Genomic DNA, 24,769 nt, shown 5'->3' on the forward strand with positions numbered 1-24,769 from the left:
GAGAGAAACAGTGGAATGGAGAGGAGAGAGAAACAGAGGAATGGAGAGGGGAGGGAAACAGTGGAATGGAGAGGAGTGAGAAACAGAGGAATGGAGAGGAGAGAGAAACAGTGGATTGGAGAGGAGAGAGAAACAGAGGAATGGAGAGGAGAGAGAAACAGTGGAATGGAGAGGAGAGAGAAACAGTGGAATGGAGAGGAGAGAGAAACAGTGGGATGGAGAGGAGAGAGAAACAGTGGAATGGAGTGGGGAGGGAAACAGTGGAATGGAGAGGGGAGGGAAACAGTGTGACAAGAAAGAAAGTATCGAGCAGCAGATATTGAGGTGACACAAGAGTGGGTATAAAAAGTGAGAGGAAGAGAAAGGGAAATTGGAAAGAAGAGCACAAGAGAGTGAAGGTGGCAACTGAATGAGGAGACAAGAAAGTAGTTGTGAGAAGGATGAACAAGAACAAAGGGAGATGGAAAGGAAAGTGAGTCAGAATAAGAATTGCAGTGTCGAGAGAGGGATAGTATGAGATAGGATAAGAGAATGGAAGAGAGGGAGAAACAGAGAGAAATAGCAGCATGATAAAGACAGAGGGATCGTAAGAGAGGGGATAAGAAAGGACGAGATGGAGGTTCAGAGAGAGGGAGATATGGTAAAGACAGGAGGGAGGACAAGAGGAAGTGAGAAAACAGATTGAGATTACAAAAGAGACAGTGAATGAGACAAGAAACAAGAGAAAGACCTGGAGTTAGCAGCACAATAATTAGAGGAGCAGCCAAAAGAGAAAATGAGAGATACAGGGGTACAAGAGAGGGGAGAATGAGAGAGATACTCTCTGTTTATCCGTTCATGGGATGTGGGCGTCACTGGTGAGGCTGGCATTTATTGCCCACCCCTAATTGCCCTTGAGAAGGTGGTGGTGAGCCGCCTTTTTGAACCGCTGCAGTCCGTGTGGTGAAGGTTCTCCCACAGTGCTGTTAGGAAGGGAGTTCCAGGATTTTGACCCAGCGACGATGAAGGAACGGCGATATATTTCCAAGTCGGGATGGTGTGTGACTTGGAGGGGAACGTGCAGGTGGTGTTGTTCCCATGTACCTGCTGCCCTTGTCCTTCAAGGTGGTAGAAGTCGTGGGTTTGGGAGGTGCTGTTGAAGAAGCCTTGGCGAGTTGCTGCAGTGCATCCTGTGGATGGTACACACTGCAGCCACAGTGCGCCGGTGGTGAAGGGAGTGAATGTTTAAGGTGGTGGATGGGGTGCCAATCAAGCGGGCTGCTTTGTCCTGGTTGGTGTCGAGCTTCTTGAGTGTTGTTGGAGCTGCACTCATCCAGGCAAGTGGAGAGTATTCCATCACACTCCTGACTTGTGCCTTAGATGGTGGAAAGGCTTTGGGGAGTCAGGAGGTGAGTCACTCGCCGCAGAATACCCAGCCTCTGACTTGCTCTTGTAGCCACAGTATTTATATGGCTGGTCCAGTTAAGTTTCTACCTTTATTCAAGAAAAGGCCCATCACCACGTTCTCAAGGGGCAACTAACGGTCACTTGTTATTAGTGACAGCATTAATGGTAATCAAACCTCATTACTCGTGAGTACCCTCTATTACTAACAATGGGGTCGATCCTGGCTTTGTGCAAGAGTGTAAAACGTGCCATAGTGAACCTGCGGCCCGTTTTACACCTCTCCCTACTGACCGCAACAGAAATTAAAATGGGGAGAGAGGTAAATTGCCCATTTTACACTGTCACAGTCAAGATCTACCCTAACAAGTTTATATTACTAATTATCAGACCTCATTACTAACGAAATACTCGGTAGTAATTATTATTCTGAATTACGAATGACCCTGTGCCCGGTATGTTTAATGTGTTCCTGTTTCTCTCAGTAACAGTCTGTGCTCTCCATTGCAGCGATATCTATGACGATGTTGACTATCCAGGTACGGAATTCCTTTCCTTTGATTATTCGGTGAGGTCATTTCTATCGTCCAGTGCTCATATCCAAAATGTTCCAAAGACACAGACAAGGGTTGTGTGTCCACTGTTGTGATTGGAGTTGGGGATAACCTCACTCACTACCTCAATCATAACCTCACTCACTACCTCAATCATAACCTCACTGACTACCTCAATCATAACCTCACTCACTACCTCAATCATAACCTCACTCACTACTTCAATCATAACCTCACTCACTACCTCAATCATAACCTCACTCGCTACCTCAATCATAACCTCACTCACTACCTCAATAATAACCTCACTCACTACCTCAATCATAACCTCACTCACTACTTCAATCATAACCTCACTCACGACCTCAATCATAACCTCACTCGCTACCTCAATCATAACCTCACTCACTACCTCGATAATAACCTCACTCACTACCTCAATCATAACCTCACTCACTACCTCAATCATAACCTCACTCACTACCTCAATCATAACCTCACACACTACCTCAATCATAACCTCACTCACTACCTCAATCATAACCTCACTCGCTACCTCAATCATAACCTCACTCACTACCTCAATAATAACCTCACTGACTACCTCAATAATAACCTCACTCACTACCTCAATCATAACCTCACTCACTACCTCAATCATAACCTCACTCACTACCTCAATCATAACCTAACTGACTACCTCAATAATAACCTCACTCACTACCTCAATCATAACCTCACTCACTACCTCAATCATAACCTCACTGACTACCTCAATAATAACCTCACTCACTACCTCAATCATAACCTCACTCACTACCTCAATCATAACCTCACTCACTACCTTGATCATAAACTCACTCACTACCTCAATCATAATCTCACTCACTACCTCAATCATAACCTCACTCACTACCTTGATCATAACCTCACTCACTACCTCAATAATAACCTCACTCACTACATCAATCATAACCTCACTCACTACCTTGATCATAACCTCACTCACTACCTCAATCGTAACCTCATTCATGACCTCAATCGTAAGCTCACTCATAACCTCAATCATAACCTCACTCACTACCTCAATCATAACCTCACTCACGACCTCAATCGTAACCTCACTCACTACCTCGATCATAACCTCACTCACTACCTCAATAATAACCTCACTCACTACCTCAATCATAACCTCACTCACTACCTCGATCATAACCTCACTCACTACCTCAATCATAACCTCACTCACTACCTCAATCATAACCTCACACACTACCTCAATCATAACCTCACTCACTACCTCAATCATAACCTCACTCACTACCTCAATCATAATCTCACTCACGACCTCAATCGTAACCTCACTCACTACCTCAATCATAACCTCACTCACTACCTCAATCACAACCTCACTCATTACCTCAAACATAACCTCACTCACTACCTCGATAATAACCTCACACACTACCTCAATCATAACCTCACTCACTACCTCAATCATAACCTCACTCACTACCTCGATCATAACCTCACTCACTACCTCGATCATAACCTCACTCACTACCTCAATCATAACCTCACTCACTACCTCAATCACAACCTCACTCACTACCTCGATAATAACCTCACACACTTCCTCAATCATAACCTCACTCACTACCTCAATCATAACCTCACTCACTGCCTCGATCATAACCTCACTCACTTCCTCAATCATAACCTCACTTACTACCTCAATCATAACCTCACTCACTACCTCAATCATAATCTCACTCACGACCTCAATCATAACCTCACTCACTACCTCGATCATAACCTCACTCACTACCTCAATCATAATCTCACTCACTACCTCAATCATAACCTCCCTCACTACCTCAATCATAACCTCACTCACTACCTCAATCATAACCTCACTCACTACCTCAATCATAATCTCACTCACTACCTCAATCATAACCTCACTCACTACCTGAATCATTACCTCACTCACTACCTCAATCATAACCTCACTCACTACCTCAATCATAATCTCACTCACTACCTCAATCATAACCTCACTCACTACCTCAATCATAACCTCACTCACTACCTCAATCATAACCTCACTCACTACCTCAATCATAACCTCACTCACTACTTCAATCATAACCTCACTCACTACCTCAATCATAACCTCACTCGCTACCTCAATCATAACCTCACTCACTACCTCAATAATAACCTCACTCACTACCTCAATCATAACCTCACTCACTACTTCAATCATAACCTCACTCACGACCTCAATCATAACCTCACTCGCTACCTCAATCATAACCTCACTCACTACCTCGATAATAACCTCACTCACTACCTCAATCATAACCTCACTCACTACCTCAATCATAACCTCACTCACTACCTCAATCATAACCTCACACACTACCTCAATCATAACCTCACTCACTACCTCAATCATAACCTCACTCGCTACCTCAATCATAACCTCACTCACTACCTCAATAATAACCTCACTGACTACCTCAATAATAACCTCACTCACTACCTCAATCATAACCTCACTCACTACCTCAATCATAACCTCACTCACTACCTCAATCATAACCTAACTGACTACCTCAATAATAACCTCACTCACTACCTCAATCATAACCTCACTCACTACCTCAATCATAACCTCACTGACTACCTCAATAATAACCTCACTCACTACCTCAATCATAACCTCACTCACTACCTCAATCATAACCTCACTCACTACCTTGATCATAAACTCACTCACTACCTCAATCATAATCTCACTCACTACCTCAATCATAACCTCACTCACTACCTTGATCATAACCTCACTCACTACCTCAATAATAACCTCACTCACTACATCAATCATAACCTCACTCACTACCTTGATCATAACCTCACTCACTACCTCAATCGTAACCTCATTCATGACCTCAATCGTAAGCTCACTCATAACCTCAATCATAACCTCACTCACTACCTCAATCATAACCTCACTCACGACCTCAATCGTAACCTCACTCACTACCTCGATCATAACCTCACTCACTACCTCAATAATAACCTCACTCACTACCTCAATCATAACCTCACTCACTACCTCGATCATAACCTCACTCACTACCTCAATCATAACCTCACTCACTACCTCAATCATAACCTCACACACTACCTCAATCATAACCTCACTCACTACCTCAATCATAACCTCACTCACTACCTCAATCATAATCTCACTCACGACCTCAATCGTAACCTCACTCACTACCTCAATCATAACCTCACTCACTACCTCAATCACAACCTCACTCATTACCTCAAACATAACCTCACTCACTACCTCGATAATAACCTCACACACTACCTCAATCATAACCTCACTCACTACCTCAATCATAACCTCACTCACTACCTCGATCATAACCTCACTCACTACCTCGATCATAACCTCACTCACTACCTCAATCATAACCTCACTCACTACCTCAATCACAACCTCACTCACTACCTCGATAATAACCTCACACACTTCCTCAATCATAACCTCACTCACTACCTCAATCATAACCTCACTCACTGCCTCGATCATAACCTCACTCACTTCCTCAATCATAACCTCACTTACTACCTCAATCATAACCTCACTCACTACCTCAATCATAATCTCACTCACGACCTCAATCATAACCTCACTCACTACCTCGATCATAACCTCACTCACTACCTCAATCATAATCTCACTCACTACCTCAATCATAACCTCCCTCACTACCTCAATCATAACCTCACTCACTACCTCAATCATAACCTCACTCACTACCTCAATCATAATCTCACTCACTACCTCAATCATAACCTCACTCACTACCTGAATCATTACCTCACTCACTACCTCAATCATAACCTCACTCACTACCTCAATCATAATCTCACTCACTACCTCAATCATAACCTCACTCACTACCTCAATCATAACCTCACTCACTACCTCAATCATAACCTCACTCACTACTTCAATCATAACCTCACTCACGACCTCAATCGTAACCTCACTCACGACCTCAATCATAACCTCACTCACTACCTCAATCATAACCTCACTCACTACCTCGATCGTAACCTCACTCACGACTTCAATCATTACCTCACTCACTACCTCGATCATAACCTCACTCACTACCTCGATCGTAACCTCACTCACTACCTTAATCATAACCTCATTCACTACCTCAATCATAACCTCACTCACTCCCTCAATCATAACCTCACTCACTACCTCAATCATAATCTCACTCACTACCTCAATCATAACCTCACTCACCACCTCAATCATAACCTCACTCACTACCTCGATCATAACCTCACTCACTACCTCAATCATAATCTCACTCACTACCTCAATCATAACCTCACTCACTACCTCGATCATAACCTCACTCACTACCTCGATCATAACCTCACTCACTACCTTCAATAATAACCTCACTCACTACCTCAATCATAACCTCACTCACTACCTCGATCATAACCTCACTCACTACCTCAATCATAACCTCACTCACTACCTCAATCACAACCTCATTCATGACCTCAATCGTAACCTCACTCATGACCTCAATCATAACCTCACTCACTACCTAAATCATAACATCACTCACGACGTCAATCGTAACCTCACTCACTACCTCAATCATAACCTCACTCACTACCTCAATCATAACCTCACTCACTACCTGTATCATAACCTCACACACTACCTCAATCATAACCTCATTCACTACATCAATCATAACCTCACTCACTACCTCAATCGTAACCTCACTCACTACCTCAATCGTAACCTCACTCACTACCTCGATCGTAAACTCACTCACCACCTCAATCATAACCTCACTCACTACCTCAATCATAACCTCACTCACTACCTCAATCATAACCTCACTCACGACCTCGATCATAACCTCACTCACTACCTCGATCATAACCTCACTCACTACCTTCAATAATAACCTCACTCACTACCTCAATCATAACCTCACTCACTACCTCGATCATAACCTCACTCACTACCTCAATCATAACCTCACTCACTACCTCAATCACAACCTCATTCATGACCTCAATCGTAACCTCACTCATGACCTCAATCATAACCTCACTCACTACCTAAATCATAACATCACTCACGACGTCAATCGTAACCTCACTCACTACCTCAATCATAACCTCACTCACTACCTCAATCATAACCTCACTCACTACCTGTATCATAACCTCACACACTACCTCAATCATAACCTCATTCACTACATCAATCATAACCTCACTCACTACCTCAATCGTAACCTCACTCACTACCTCAATCGTAACCTCACTCACTACCTCGATCGTAAACTCACTCACCACCTCAATCATAACCTCACTCACTACCTCAATCATAACCTCACTCACTACCTCAATCATAACCTCACTCACGACCTCAATCGTAACCTCACACACTACCTCAATCATAAACTCACACACTACCTCAATAATAACCTCACTCACTACCTGAATCGTAACCTCACTCACTTCCTCAATCATAACCTCACTCACTACCTCAATCATAACCTCACTCACTCCCTCAATCATAACCTCACTCACTACCTCGATCACAACCTCACTCACTACATCAATCATAACCTCACACACAACCTCAATCAGAACCTCACTCACTACCTCAATCATAACCTCACTCACTACCTCGATAATAACCTCACACACTACCTCAATCATAACCTCACTCACGAACTCGATCATAACCTCACTCACTACCTCAATCATAACTTCATTCATGACCTCAATCGTAACCTCACTCATGACCTCAATCATAACCTCACTCACTACCTCAATCATAACCTCACTCACGACCTCAATCGTAACCTCACTCACTACCTCGATCATAACCTCAATCACTACCTCAATAATAACCTCACTCACTACCTCAATCATAACCTCACTCACTACCTCGATCATAACCTCACTCACTACCTCAATCATAACCTCATTCATGACCTATATCGTAACCTCACTCATGACCTCAATCATAACCTCACTCACTACCTCAATCGTAACCTCACTCACTACCTCAATCATAACCTCACACACTACCTCGATCGTAACCTCACTCATTACCTCAATCATAACCTCACTCACTACCTCAATCATAACCTCACTCACTACCTCGATCGTAACCTCACTCACTACCTCAATCATAACCTCACTCACTACCTCAATCATAACCTCACTCACTACCTCGATCATAACCTCACTCACTACCTCAATCATAACCTCACTCACTACCTCGATCATAACCTCACTCACTACCTCAATCATAATCTCACTCACTACCTCAATCATAACCTCACTCACTATCTCAATCATAACCTCACTCACTACCTCGATCATAACCTCACTCACTACCTCAATCATAACCTCACTCACTACCTCAATCATAACCTCACACACTACCTCAATCATAACCTCACTCACTACCTCAATCATAACCTCACTCACTACCTCAATCATAATCTCACTCACGACCTCAATCGTAACCTCACTCACTACCTCAATCATAACCTCACTCACTACCTCAATCACAACCTCACTCATTACCTCAAACATAACCTCACTCACTACCTCGATAATAACCTCACACACTACCTCAATCATAACCTCACTCACTACCTCAATCATAACCTCACTCACTACCTCGATCATAACCTCACTCACTACCTCGATCACAACCTCACTCACTACCTCAATCATAACCTCACTCACTACCTCAATCACAACCTCACTCACTACTTCAATCATAACCTCACTCACTACTTCGATAATAACCTCACACACTTCCTCAATCATAACCTCACTCACTACCTCAATCATAACCTCACTCACTGCCTCGATCATAACCTCACTCACTTCCTCAATCATAACCTCACTTACTACCTCAATCATAACCTCACTCACTACCTCAATCATAATCTCACTCACGACCTCAATCATAACCTCACTCACGACCTCAATCATAACCTCACTCACTACCGAGATCATAACCTCACTCACTACCTCAATCATAATCTCACTCACTACCTCAATCATAACCTCACTCACTAACTCAATCATAACCTCACTCACTACCTCGATCATAACCTCACTCACTACCTCGATCATAACCTCACTCACTACCTCAATAATAACCTCACTCACTACCTCAATCATTACCTCACTCACTACCTCGATCGTAACCTCACTCACTACCTCAATCATAACCTCACTCACTACCTTAATCATAACCTCACTCACTACCTCGATCATAACCTCACTCACTACCTCAATCATAACCTCACTCACTACCTCGATCATAACCTCACTCACTACCTCAATCATAATCTCACTCACTACCTCAATCATAACCTCACTCACTACCTCAATCATAACCTCACACACTACCTCAATCATAACCTCACTCACTACCTCGATCATAACCTCACTCACTACCTCAATCATAATCTCACTCACTACCTCAATCATAACCTCACTCACTACCTCAATCATAACCTCACTCACTACCTCAATCATAACCTCACTCACTACCTCAATCATAACCTCACTCACTACCTCAATCGTAACCTCACTCACTACCTCAATCGTAACCTCACTAACTACCTCAATCACAACCTCAATCATAACCTCACTCACTACCTCGATAATAACCTCACACACTACCTCAATCATAACCTCACTCACTACCTCAATCAGAACCTCACTCACTACCTCGATCACAACCTTACTCACTACGTCAATCATAACCTCACTCACTACCTCAATCACAACCTCACTCACTACCTCAATCATAACCTCACTCACTACCTCGATAATAAACTCACACACTACCTCAATCATAACCTCACTCACTACCTCAATCATAACCTCACTCACTCCCTCAATCATAACCTCACTCACTACCTCGATCACAACCTCACTCACAACATCAATCATAACCTCACTCACTACCTCAATCACAACCTCACTCACTACCTCAATCATAACCTCACTCACTACCTCGATAATAACCTCACACACTACCTCAATCATAACCTCACTCACTACCTCAATCATAACCTCACTCACTACCTCGATCATAACATCACTGACTACCTCAATCATAACCTCAGTCACTACCTCGATCATAACCTCACTCACTACCTCAATCATAATCTCACTCACTTCCTCGATCATAACCTCACTCACTACCTCAATCATAACCTCACTCACTACCTCGATCATAACCTCACTCACTACCTCAATCATAATCTCACTCACTACCTCAATCATAACCTCACTCAATACCTTAATCATAACCTCACACACTACCTCAATCATAACCTCACTCACTCCCTAAATCATAACCTCACTCACTACCTCAATCATAACCTCACTCACTACCTCAATCATAACCTCACTCACTACCTCAATCGTAACCTCACTCACTACCGCAATCATAACCTCACTAACTACCTCAATCACAACCTCACTCACTACCTCAATCATAACCTCACTCACTACCTCGATTATAACCTCACACACTACCTCAATCATAACCTCACTCACGACCTCAATCTTAACCTCACTCACTACCTCGATCACAACCTCACTCACTACCTCAATTATAACCTCACTCACTACATCAATCACAACCTCACTCACTACCTCAATCATAACCTCACTCACTACCTCAATAATAACCTCACACACTACCTCAATCATAACCTCACTCACTACCTCAATCATAAACTCACTCACTACCTCGATCATAACCTCACTCACGACCTCAATCATAACTTCACTCACTACCTCGATCATAACCTCACTCACTACCTCAATCATAATCTCACTCACTACCTCAATCATAACCTCCCTCACTACCTCAATCATAACCTCACTCACTACCTCGATCATAACCTCACTCACTCCCTCAATCATGATCTCACTCACTACCTCAATCATAACCTCACTCACTACCTGAATCATTACCTCACTCACTACCTCAATCATAACCTCACTCACTACCTCAATCATAATCTCACTCACTACCTCATTCATAACCTCACTCACTACCTCAATCATAACCTCACTCACTACCTCAATCATAACCTCACTCACTACTTCAATCATAACCTCACTCACGACCTCAATCGTAACCTCACTCACGACCTCAAACATAACCTCACTCACTACCTCAATCATAACCTCACTCACTACCTCGATCGTAACCTCACTCACTACTTCAATCATTACCTCACTCACTACCTCGATCATAACCTCACTCACTACCTCGATCGTAACCTCACTCACTACCTTAATCATAACCTCATTCACTACCTCAATCATAACCTCACTCACTACCTCGATCATAACCTCACTCACTACCTCAATCATAACCTCACTCACTCCCTCAATCATAACCTCACTCACTACCTCAATCATAATCTCACTCACTACCTCAATCATAACCTCACTCACCACCTCAATCATAACCTCACTCACCACCTCAATCATAACCTCACTCACTACCTCGATCATAACCTCACTCACTACCTCAATCATAATCTCACTCACTACCTCAATCATAACCTCACTCACTACCTCGATCATAACCTCACTCACTACCTCGATCATAACCTCACTCACTACCTTCAATAATAACCTCACTCACTACCTCAATCATAACCTCACTCACTACCTCGATCATAACCTCACTCACTACCTCAATCATAACCTCACTCACTACCTCAATCACAACCTCATTCATGACCTCAATCGTAACCTCACTCATGACCTCAATCATAACCTCACTCACTACCTAAATCATAACCTCACTCACGACCTCAATCGTAACCTCACTCACTACCTCAATCATAACCTCACTCACTACCTCAATCATAACCTCACTCAATACCTCCATCATAACCTCACTCACTACCTGTATCATAACCTCACACACTACCTCAATCATAACCTCATTCACTACATCAATCATAACCTCACTCACTACCTCAATCGTAACCTCACTCACTACCTCAATCGTAACCTCACTCACTACCTCGATCGTAAACACACTCATCACCTCAATCATAACCTCACTCACTACCTCAATCATAACCTCACTCACTACCTCAATCATAACCTCACTCACTACCTCGATCGTAACCTCACTCACTACCTCAATCATAACCTCACTCACTACCTCAATCATAACCTCACTCACGACCTCAATCGTAACCTCACACACGACCTCAATCATAAACTCACACACTACCTCAATAATAACCTCACTCACTACCTCAATCGTAACCTCACTCACTTCCTCAATCATAACCTCACTAACTACCTCAATCACAACCTCACTCACTACCTCAATCATAACCTCACTCACTACCTCAATCATAACCTCACACACCACCTCAATCATAACCTCACTCACTACCTCAATCATAACCTCACTCACCGCCTCGATCACAACCTCACTCATTACCTCAATCATAACCTCACTCACGACCTCAATCATAACCTCACTCACTACCTCAATCATAACCTCACTCACTACCTCAATCATAACCTCACTCACTACCTCAATCGTAACCTCACTCACTACCGCAATCATAACCTCACTAACTACCTCAATCACAACCTCACTCACTACCTCAATCATAACCTCACTCACTACCTCGATTATAACCTCACACACTACCTCAATCATAACCTCACTCACGACCTCAATCTTAACCTCACTCACTACCTCGATCACAACCTCACTCACTACCTCAATTATAACCTCACTCACTACCTCAATCACAACCTGACTCACTACCTCAATCATAACCTCACTCACTACCTCAATAATAACCTCACACACTACCTCAATCATAACCTCACTCACTACCTCAATCATAAACTCACTCACTACCTCGATCATAACCTCACTCACGACCTCAATCATAACTTCACTCACTACCTCGATCATAACCTCACTCACTACCTCAATCATAATCTCACTCACTACCTCAATCATAACCTCCCTCACTACCTCAATCATAACCTCACTCACTACCTGAATCATTACCTCACTCACTACCTCAATCATAACCTCACTCACTACCTCAATCATAATCTCACTCACTACCTCATTCATAACCTCACTCACTACCTCAATCATAACCTCACTCACGACTTCAATCATAACCTCACTCACTACTTCAATCATAACCTCACTCACGACCTCAATCGTAACCTCACTCACGACCTCAATCATAACCTCACTCACTACCTCAATCATAACCTCACTCACTACCTCGATCGTAACATCACTCACTACTTCAATCATTACCTCACTCACTACCTCGATCATAACCTCACTCACTACCTCGATCGTAACCTCACTCACTACATTAATCATAACCTCATTCACTACCTCAATCATAACCTCACTCACTACCTCGATCATAACCTCACTCACTACCTCAATCATAACCTCACTCACTCCCTCAATCATAACCTCACTCACTACCTCAATCATAATCTCACTCACTACCTCAATCATAACCTCACTCACCACCTCAATCATAACCTCACTCACTACCTCGATCATAACCTCACTCACTACCTCAATCATAATCTCACTCATTACCTCCATCATAACCTCACTCACTACCTCGATCATAACCTCACTCACTACCTCGATCATAACCTCACTCACTACCTTCAATAATAACCTCACTCACTACCTCAATCATAACCTCACTCACTACCTCGATCATAACCTCACTCACTACCTCAATCATAACCTCACTCAGTACCTCAATCACAACCTCATTCATGACCTCAATCGTAACCTCACTCATGACCTCAATCATAACCTCACTCACTACCTCAATCATAACCTCACTCACTACCTCGATCGTAACCTCACTCACTACTTCAATCATTACCTCACTCACTACCTCGATCATAACCTCACTCACTACCTCGATCGTAACCTCACTCACTACCTTAATCATAACCTCATTCACTACCTCAATCATAACCTCACTCACTACCTCGATCATAACCTCACTCACTACCTCAATCATAACCTCACTCACTCCCTCAATCATAACCTCACTCACTACCTCAATCATAATCTCACTCACTACCTCAATCATAAACTCACTCACCACCTCAATCATAACCTCACTCACTACCTCGATCATAACCTCACTCACTACCTCAATCATAATCTCACTCATTACCTCAATCATAACCTCACTCACTACCTCGATCATAACCTCACTCACTACCTCGATCATAACCTCACTCACTACCTTCAATAATAACCTCACTCACTACCTCAATCATAACCTCACTCACTACCTCGATCATAACCTCACTCACAACCTCAATCATAACCTCACTCACTACCTCAATCACAACCTCATTCATGACCTCAATCGTAACCTCACTCATGACCTCAATCATAACCTCACTCACTACCTAAATCATAACCTCACTCACTACCTCGATCGTAAACTCACTCACCACCTCGATAATAAACTCACACACTACCTCAATCATAACCTCACTCACGACCTCAATCATAACCTCACTCACTACCTCGATAATAACCTCACACACTACCTCAATCATAACCTCACTCACTACCTCAATCATAACCTCACTCACTACCTCGATCCTAACCTCACTCACTACCTCAATCATAACCTCACTCACGACCTCGATCATAACCTCACTCACTACCTCAATCATAATCTCACTCACTACCTCGATCATAACCTCACTCACTACCTCAATCGTAACCTCACTCACTACCTCAATCGTAACCTCACTCACTACCTCGATAATAACCTCACTCACTATCTCAATCATAGCCTCACTCACTACCTCAATCATAACCTCACTCACTACCTCGATAATAACCTCACACACTACTTCAATCATAACCTCACTCACGACCTCAATCATAACCTCACTCACTACCTCGATCGTAACCTCACTCACTACCTTAATCATAACCTCATTCACTACCTCAATCATAACCTCACTCACTACCTCGATCATAACCTCACTCACTACCTCATTCATAACCTCACTCACTCCCTCAATCATAACCTCACTCACTACCTCAATCATAATCTCACTCACTACCTCAATCATAACCTCACTCACCACCTCAATCATAACCTCACTCACCACCTCAATCATAACCTCACTCACTACCTCGATCATAACCTCACTCACTACCTCAATCATAATCTCACTCACTACCTCAATCATAACCTCACTCACTACCTCGATCATAACCTCACTAACTACCTCGATCGTAACCTCAATCACTACCTTAATCATAACCTCATTCACTACCTCAATCATAACCTCACTCACCACCTCAATCCTAACCTCACTCACTACCTCGATTATAACCTCACTCACTACCTCAATCATAATCTCACTCACGACCTCAATCATAACCTCACTCACTACCTCGATCATAACCTCACTCACTACCTCGATCATAACCTCACTCACTACCTTCAATAATAACCTCACTCACTACCTCAATCATAACCTCACTCACTACCTCGATCATAACCTCGATCACTACCTCAATCATAACCTCACTCACTACCTCAATCACAACCTCATTCATGACCTCAATCGTAACCTCACTCATGACCTCAATCATAACCTCACTCACTACCTAAATCATAACCTCACTCACGACCTCAATCGTAACCTCACTCACTACCTCAATCATAACCTCACTCACTACCTCAATCATAACCTCACTCAATACCTCCATCATAACCTCACTCACTACCTGTATCATAACCTCACACACTACCTCAATCATAACCTCATTCACTACCTCAATCATAACCTCACTCACTACCTCGATCATAACCTCACTCACTACCTCGATCATAACCTCACTCACTACCTTCAATAATAACCTCACTCACTACCTCAATCATAACCTCACTCACTACCTCGATCACAACCTCACTCACTACCTCAATCATAACCTCACTCACTACCTCGATCACAACCTCACTCACTACCTCAATCATGACCTCACTCACTACCTCAATAACAACCTCAATCACTACCTCAATCATAACCTCACTCACTACCTCGATAATAACCACACACACTACCTCAATCATAACCTCACTCACTACCTCAATCATAACCTCACTCACTACCTCGAACATAACCTCACTCACTACCTCAATCATAACCTCACTCACTACCTCGATCATAACCTCACACACTACCTCAATCATAACCTCACTCACTACCTCAATCATAACCTCACTCACTACCTCGAACATAACCTTAATCACTACCTCAATCATAACCTCACTCACTACCTCAATCATAACCTCACTCAATACCTCCATCATAACCTCACTCACTACCTGTATCATAACCTCACACACTACCTCAATCATAACCTCATTCACGACATCAATCATAACCTCACTCACTACCTCGATCATAACCTCACTCACGACCTCAATCGTAACCTCACTCACGACCTCAATCGTAACCTCACTCACTACCTCAATCATAACCTCACTCAGTACCTCGATCGTAACCTCACTCACTACTTCAAACGTAACCTCACTCACTACCTCGATCGTAAACACACTCATCACCTCAATCATAACCTCACTCACTACCTCAATCATAACCTCACTCACTACCTCAATCATAACCTCACTCACTACCTCGATCGTAACCTCACTCACTACCTCAATCATAACCTCACTCACTACCTCAATCATAACCTCACTCACGACCTCAGTCGTAACCTCACACACGACCTCAATCATAAACTCACACACTACCTCAATAATAACCTCACTCACTACCTCAATCGTAACCTCACTCACTTCCTCAATCATAACCTCACTAACTACCTCAATCACAACCTCACTCACTACCTCAATCATAACCTCACTCACTACCTCAATCATAACCTCACACACCACCTCAATCATAACCTCACTCACTACCTCAATCATAACCTCACTCACCGCCTCGATCACAACCTCACTCATTACCTCAATCATAACCTCACTCACGACCTCAATCATAACCTCACTCACTACCTCAATCATAACCTCACTCACTACCTCAATCATAACCTCACTCACTACCTCAATCGTAACCTCACTCACTACCGCAATCATAACCTCACTAACTACCTCAATCACAACCTCACTCACTACCTCAATCATAACCTCACTCACTACCTCGATTATAACCTCACACACTACCTCAATCATAACCTCACTCACGACCTCAATCTTAACCTCACTCACTACCTCGATCACAACCTCACTCACTACCTCAATTATAACCTCACTCACTACCTCAATCACAACCTGACTCACTACCTCAATCATAACCTCACTCACTACCTCAATAATAACCTCACACACTACCTCAATCATAACCTCACTCACTACCTCAATCATAAACTCACTCACTACCTCGATCATAACCTCACTCACGACCTCAATCATAACTTCACTCACTACCTCGATCATAACCTCACTCACTACCTCAATCATAATCTCACTCACTACCTCAATCATAACCTCCCTCACTACCTCAATCATAACCTCACTCACTACCTGAATCATTACCTCACTCACTACCTCAATCATAACCTCACTCACTACCTCAATCATAATCTCACTCACTACCTCATTCATAACCTCACTCACTACCTCAATCATAACCTCACTCACGACTTCAATCATAACCTCACTCACTACTTCAATCATAACCTCACTCACGACCTCAATCGTAACCTCACTCACGACCTCAATCATAACCTCACTCACTACCTCAATCATAACCTCACTCACTACCTCGATCGTAACATCACTCACTACTTCAATCATTACCTCACTCACTACCTCGATCATAACCTCACTCACTACCTCGATCGTAACCTCACTCACTACATTAATCATAACCTCATTCACTACCTCAATCATAACCTCACTCACTACCTCGATCATAACCTCACTCACTACCTCAATCATAACCTCACTCACTCCCTCAATCATAACCTCACTCACTACCTCAATCATAATCTCACTCACTACCTCAATCATAACCTCACTCACCACCTCAATCATAACCTCACTCACTACCTCGATCATAACCTCACTCACTACCTCAATCATAATCTCACTCATTACCTCTATCATAACCTCACTCACTACCTCGATCATAACCTCACTCACTACCTCGATCATAACCTCACTCACTACCTTCAATAATAACCTCACTCACTACCTCAATCATAACCTCACTCACTACCTCGATCATAACCTCACTCACTACCTCAATCATAACCTCACTCAGTACCTCAATCACAACCTCATTCATGACCTCAATCGTAACCTCACTCATGACCTCAATCATAACCTCACTCACTACCTCAATCATAACCTCACTCACTACCTCGATCGTAACCTCACTCACTACTTCAATCATTACCTCACTCACTACCTCGATCATAACCTCACTCACTACCTCGATCGTAACCTCACTCACTACCTTAATCATAACCTCATTCACTACCTCAATCATAACCTCACTCACTACCTCGATCATAACCTCACTCACTACCTCAATCATAACCTCACTCAATCCCTCAATCATAACCTCACTCACTACCTCAATCATAATCTCACTCACTACCTCAATCATAAACTCACTCACCACCTCAATCATAACCTCACTCACTACCTCGATCATAACCTCACTCACTACCTCAATCATAATCTCACTCATTACCTCAATCATAACCTCACTCACTACCTCGATCATAACCTCACTCACTACCTCGATCATAACCTCACTCACTACCTTCAATAATAACCTCACTCACGACCTCAATCATAACCTCACTCACTACCTCGATCATAACCTCACTCACAACCTCAATCATAACCTCACTCACTACCTCAATCACAACCTCATTCATGACCTCAATCGTAACCTCACTCATGACCTCAATCATAACCTCACTCACTACCTAAATCATAACCTCACTCACTACCTCGATCGTAAACTCACTCACCACCTCGATAATAAACTCACACACTACCTCAATCATAACCTCACTCACGACCTCAATCATAACCTCACTCACTACCTCGATAATAACCTCACACACTACCTCAATCATAACCTCACTCACTACCTCAATCATAACCTCACTCACTACCTCGATCCTAACCTCACTCACTACCTCAATCATAACCTCACTCACGACCTCGATCATAACCTCACTCACTACCTCAATCATAATCTCACTCACTACCTCGATCATAACCTCACTCACTACCTCAATCGTAACCTCACTCACTACCTCAATCGTAACCTCACTCACTACCTCGATAATAACCTCACTCACTATCTCAATCATAGCCTCACTCACTACCTCAATCATAACATCACTCACTACCTCGATAATAACCTCACACACTACTTCAATCATAACCTCACTCACTACCTCAATCATAACCTCACTCACTACCTCGATCGTAACCTCACTCACTACCTTAATCATAACCTCATTCACTACCTCAATCATAACCTCACTCACTACCTCGATCATAACCTCACTCACTACCTCATTCATAACCTCACTCACTCCCTCAATCATAACCTCACTCACTACCTCAATCATAATCTCACTCACTACCTCAATCATAACCTCACTCACCACCTCAATCATAACCTCACTCACCACCTCAATCATAACCTCACTCACTACCTCGATCATAACCTCACTCACTACCTCAATCATAATCTCACTCACTACCTCAATCATAACCTCACTCACTACCTCGATCATAACCTCACTCACTACCTCGATCGTAACCTCAATCACTACCTTAATCATAACCTCATTCACTACCTCAATCATAACCTCACTCACTACCTCGATCATAACCTCACTCACTACCTCATTCATAACCTCACTCACTCCCTCAATCATAACCTCACTCACTACCTCAATCATAATCTCACTCACTACCTCAATCATAACCTCACTCACCACCTCAATCCTAACCTCACTCACTACCTCGATTATAACCTCACTCACTACCTCAATCATAATCTCACTCACGACCTCAATCATAACCTCACTCACTACCTCGATCATAACCTCACTCACTCCCTCGATCATAACCTCACTCACTACCTTCAATAATAACCTCACTCACTACCTCAATCATAACCTCACTCACTACCTCGATCATAACCTCGATCACTACCTCAATCATAACCTCACTCACTACCTCAATCACAACCTCATTCATGACCTCAATCGTAACCTCACTCATGACCTCAATCATAACCTCACTCACTACCTAAATCATAACCTCACTCACGACCTCAATCGTAACCTCACTCACTACCTCAATCATAACCTCACTCACTACCTCAATCATAACCTCACTCAATACCTCCATCATAACCTCACTCACTACCTGTATCATAACCTCACACACTACCTCAATCATAACCTCATTCACTACCTCAATCATAACCTCACTCACTACCTCGATCATAACCTCACTCACTACCTCGATCATAACCTCACTCACTACCTTCAATAATAACCTCACTCACTACCTCAATCATAACCTCACTCACTACCTCGATCACAACCTCACTCACTACCTCAATCATAACCTCACTCACTACCTCGATCACAACCTCACTCACTACCTCAATCATGACCTCACTCACTACCTCAATAACAACCTCAATCACTACCTCAATCATAACCTCACTCACTACCTCGATAATAACCACACACACTACCTCAATCATAACCTCACTCACTACCTCAATCATAACCTCACTCACTACCTCGAACATAACCTCACTCACTACCTCAATCATAACCTCACTCACTACCTCGATCATAACCTCACACACTACCTCAATCATAACCTCACTCACTACCTCAATCATAACCTCACTCACTACCTCGAACATAACCTTAATCACTACCTCAATCATAACCTCACTCACTACCTCAATCATAACCTCACTCAATACCTCCATCATAACCTCACTCACTACCTGTATCATAACCTCACACACTACCTCAATCATAACCTCATTCACTACATCAATCATAACCTCACTCACTACCTCGATCATAAACTCACTCACGACCTCAATCGTAACCTCACTCACGACCTCAATCGTAACCTCACTCACTACCTCAATCATAACCTCACTCAGTACCTCGATCGTAACCTCACTCACTACTTCAATCATTACCTCACTCACTACCTCGATCATAACCTCACTCACTACCTCGATCGTAACCTCACTCACTACCTTAATCATAACCTCATTCACTACCTCAATCATAACCTCACTCACTACCTCGATCATAACCTCACTCACTACCTCATTCATAACCTCACTCACTCCCTCAATCATAACCTCACTCACTACCTCAATCATAATCTCACTCACTACCTCAAACATAACCTCACTCACCACCTCAATCATAACCTCACTCACTACCTCGATCCTAACCTCACTCACTACCTCAATCATAATCTCACTCACTACCTCAATCATAACCTCACTCACTACCTCGATCGTAACCTCACTCACTACCTCGATCGTAACCTCACTCACTACCTTCAATAATAACCTCACTCACTACCTCAATCATAACCTCACTCACTACCTCGATCATAACCTCACTCACTACCTCAATCATAACCTCACTCACTACCTCAATCACAACCTCATTCATGACCTCAATCGTAACCTCACTCATGACCTCAATCATCACCTCACTCACTACCTAAATCATAACCTCACTCACGACCTCAATCGTAACCTCACTCACTACCTCAATCATAACCTCACTCACTACCTCAATCATAACCTCACTCAATACCTCCATCATAACATCACTCACTACCTGTATCATAACCTCACACACTACCTCAATCATAACCTCATTCACTCCCTCAATCATAACCTCACTCACTACCTCAATCGTAACCTCACTCACTACCTCAATCGTAACCTCACTCACTACCTCGATCGTAAACTCACTCACCACCTCAATCATAACCTCACTCACTACCTCAATCATAACCTCACTCACTACCTCAATCATAACCTCACTCACTACCTCGATCGTAACCTCACTCACTACCTCAATAATAACCTCACTCACTACCTCAATCGTAACCTCACTCACGACCTCAATCATAACCTCACTAACTACCTCAATCACAACCTCACTCACTACCTCAATCATAACCTCACTCACTACCTTAATAATAACCTCACACACCACCTCAATCATAACCTCACTCACTCCCTCAATCATAACCTCACTCACTGCCTCGATCACAACCTCACTCATTACTTCAATCATAACCTCACTCACGACCTCAATCACAACCTCACTCACTACCTGAATCATAACCTCACTCACTACCTCACTCATAATCTCACTCACTACCTCAATCATAACCTCACTCACCACCTCAATCATAACCTCACTCACTACCTCGAACATAACCTCACTCACTACCTCAATCATAATCTCACTCACTACCTCAATCATAACCTCACTCACAACCTCGATCATAACCTGACTCACTACATCGATCATAACCTCACTCACTACCTTCAATAATAACCTCACTCACTACCTCAATCATAACCTCACTCACTACCTCGATCATAACCTCACTCACTACCTCAATCACAACCTCATTCATGACCTCAATCGTAACCTCACTCATGACCTCAATCATAACCTCACTCACTACCTAAATCATAACCTCACTCACGACCTCACTCATAACCTCACTCACTACCTCGATCACAACCTCACTCACTACCTCAATCATAACCTCACTCACAACCTCGATCACAACCTCACTCACTACCTCAATCATAACCTCACTCACTACCTCGATCACAACCTCACTCACTACCTCAATCACAACCTCACTCACTACCTCAATCATAACCTCACTCACTACCTCGATAATAACCTCACACACTACCTCAATCATAACCTCACTCACTACCTCAATCACAACCTCACTCACTACCTCGAACATAACCTCACTCACTACCTCAATCATAACCTCACTCACTACCTCAATCATAATCTCACTCACTACCTCAAACATAACCTCACTCACCACCTCAATCATAACCTCACTCACTACCTCGATCCTAACCTCACTCACTACCTCAATCATAATCTCACTCACTACCTCAATCATAACCTCACTCACTACCTCGATCGTAACCTCACTCACTACCTCGATCGTAACCTCACTCACTACCTTCAATAATAACCTCACTCACTACCTCAATCATAACCTCACTCACTACCTCGATCATAACCTCACTCACTACCTCAATCATAACCTCACTCACTACCTCAATCACAACCTCATTCATGACCTCAATCGTAACCTCACTCATGACCTCAATCATCACCTCACTCACTACCTAAATCATAACCTCACTCACGACCTCAATCGTAACCTCACTCACTACCTCAATCATAACCTCACTCACTACCTCAATCATAACCTCACTCAATACCTCCATCATAACATCACTCACTACCTGTATCATAACCTCACACACTACCTCAATCATAACCTCATTCACTCCCTCAATCATAACCTCACTCACTACCTCAATCGTAACCTCACTCACTACCTCAATCGTAACCTCACTCACTACCTCGATCGTAAACTCACTCACCACCTCAATCATAACCTCACTCACTACCTCAATCATAACCTCACTCACTACCTCAATCATAACCTCACTCACTACCTCGATCGTAACCTCACTCACTACCTCAATAATAACCTCACTCACTACCTCAATCGTAACCTCACTCACGACCTCAATCATAACCTCACTAACTACCTCAATCACAACCTCACTCACTACCTCAATCATAACCTCACTCACTACCTTAATAATAACCTCACACACCACCTCAATCATAACCTCACTCACTCCCTCAATCATAACCTCACTCACTGCCTCGATCACAACCTCACTCATTACTTCAATCATAACCTCACTCACGACCTCAATCACAACCTCACTCACTACCTGAATCATAACCTCACTCACTACCTCACTCATAATCTCACTCACTACCTCAATCATAACCTCACTCACCACCTCAATCATAACCTCACTCACTACCTCGAACATAACCTCACTCACTACCTCAATCATAATCTCACTCACTACCTCAATCATAACCTCACTCACAACCTCGATCATAACCTGACTCACTACATCGATCATAACCTCACTCACTACCTTCAATAATAACCTCACTCACTACCTCAATCATAACCTCACTCACTACCTCGATCATAACCTCACTCACTACCTCAATCACAACCTCATTCATGACCTCAATCGTAACCTCACTCATGACCTCAATCATAACCTCACTCACTACCTAAATCATAACCTCACTCACGACCTCACTCATAACCTCACTCACTACCTCGATCACAACCTCACTCACTACCTCAATCATAACCTCACTCACAACCTCGATCACAACCTCACTCACTACCTCAATCATAACCTCACTCACTACCTCGATCACAACCTCACTCACTACC

General features: G+C 43.0%; 1 protein-coding gene across 1 annotated transcript in view; it reads left to right on the plus strand.

Moving 5' to 3' along the window:
* Positions 1-24,769, plus strand: part of LOC137299444 (uncharacterized) — a 228,512-nt gene that overhangs the window by 147,940 nt on the left and 55,803 nt on the right. The window contains exon 8 of the mRNA XM_067968180.1: positions 1,894-1,951. Coding sequence (XP_067824281.1) covers positions 1,894-1,951 — 58 coding nt within the window. The remainder of the gene's footprint in view (positions 1-1,893; positions 1,952-24,769) is intronic.

Source organism: Heptranchias perlo, chromosome 29 (assembly GCF_035084215.1).
Source record: "Heptranchias perlo isolate sHepPer1 chromosome 29, sHepPer1.hap1, whole genome shotgun sequence".
Taxonomy (NCBI): domain Eukaryota; kingdom Metazoa; phylum Chordata; class Chondrichthyes; order Hexanchiformes; family Hexanchidae; genus Heptranchias; species Heptranchias perlo.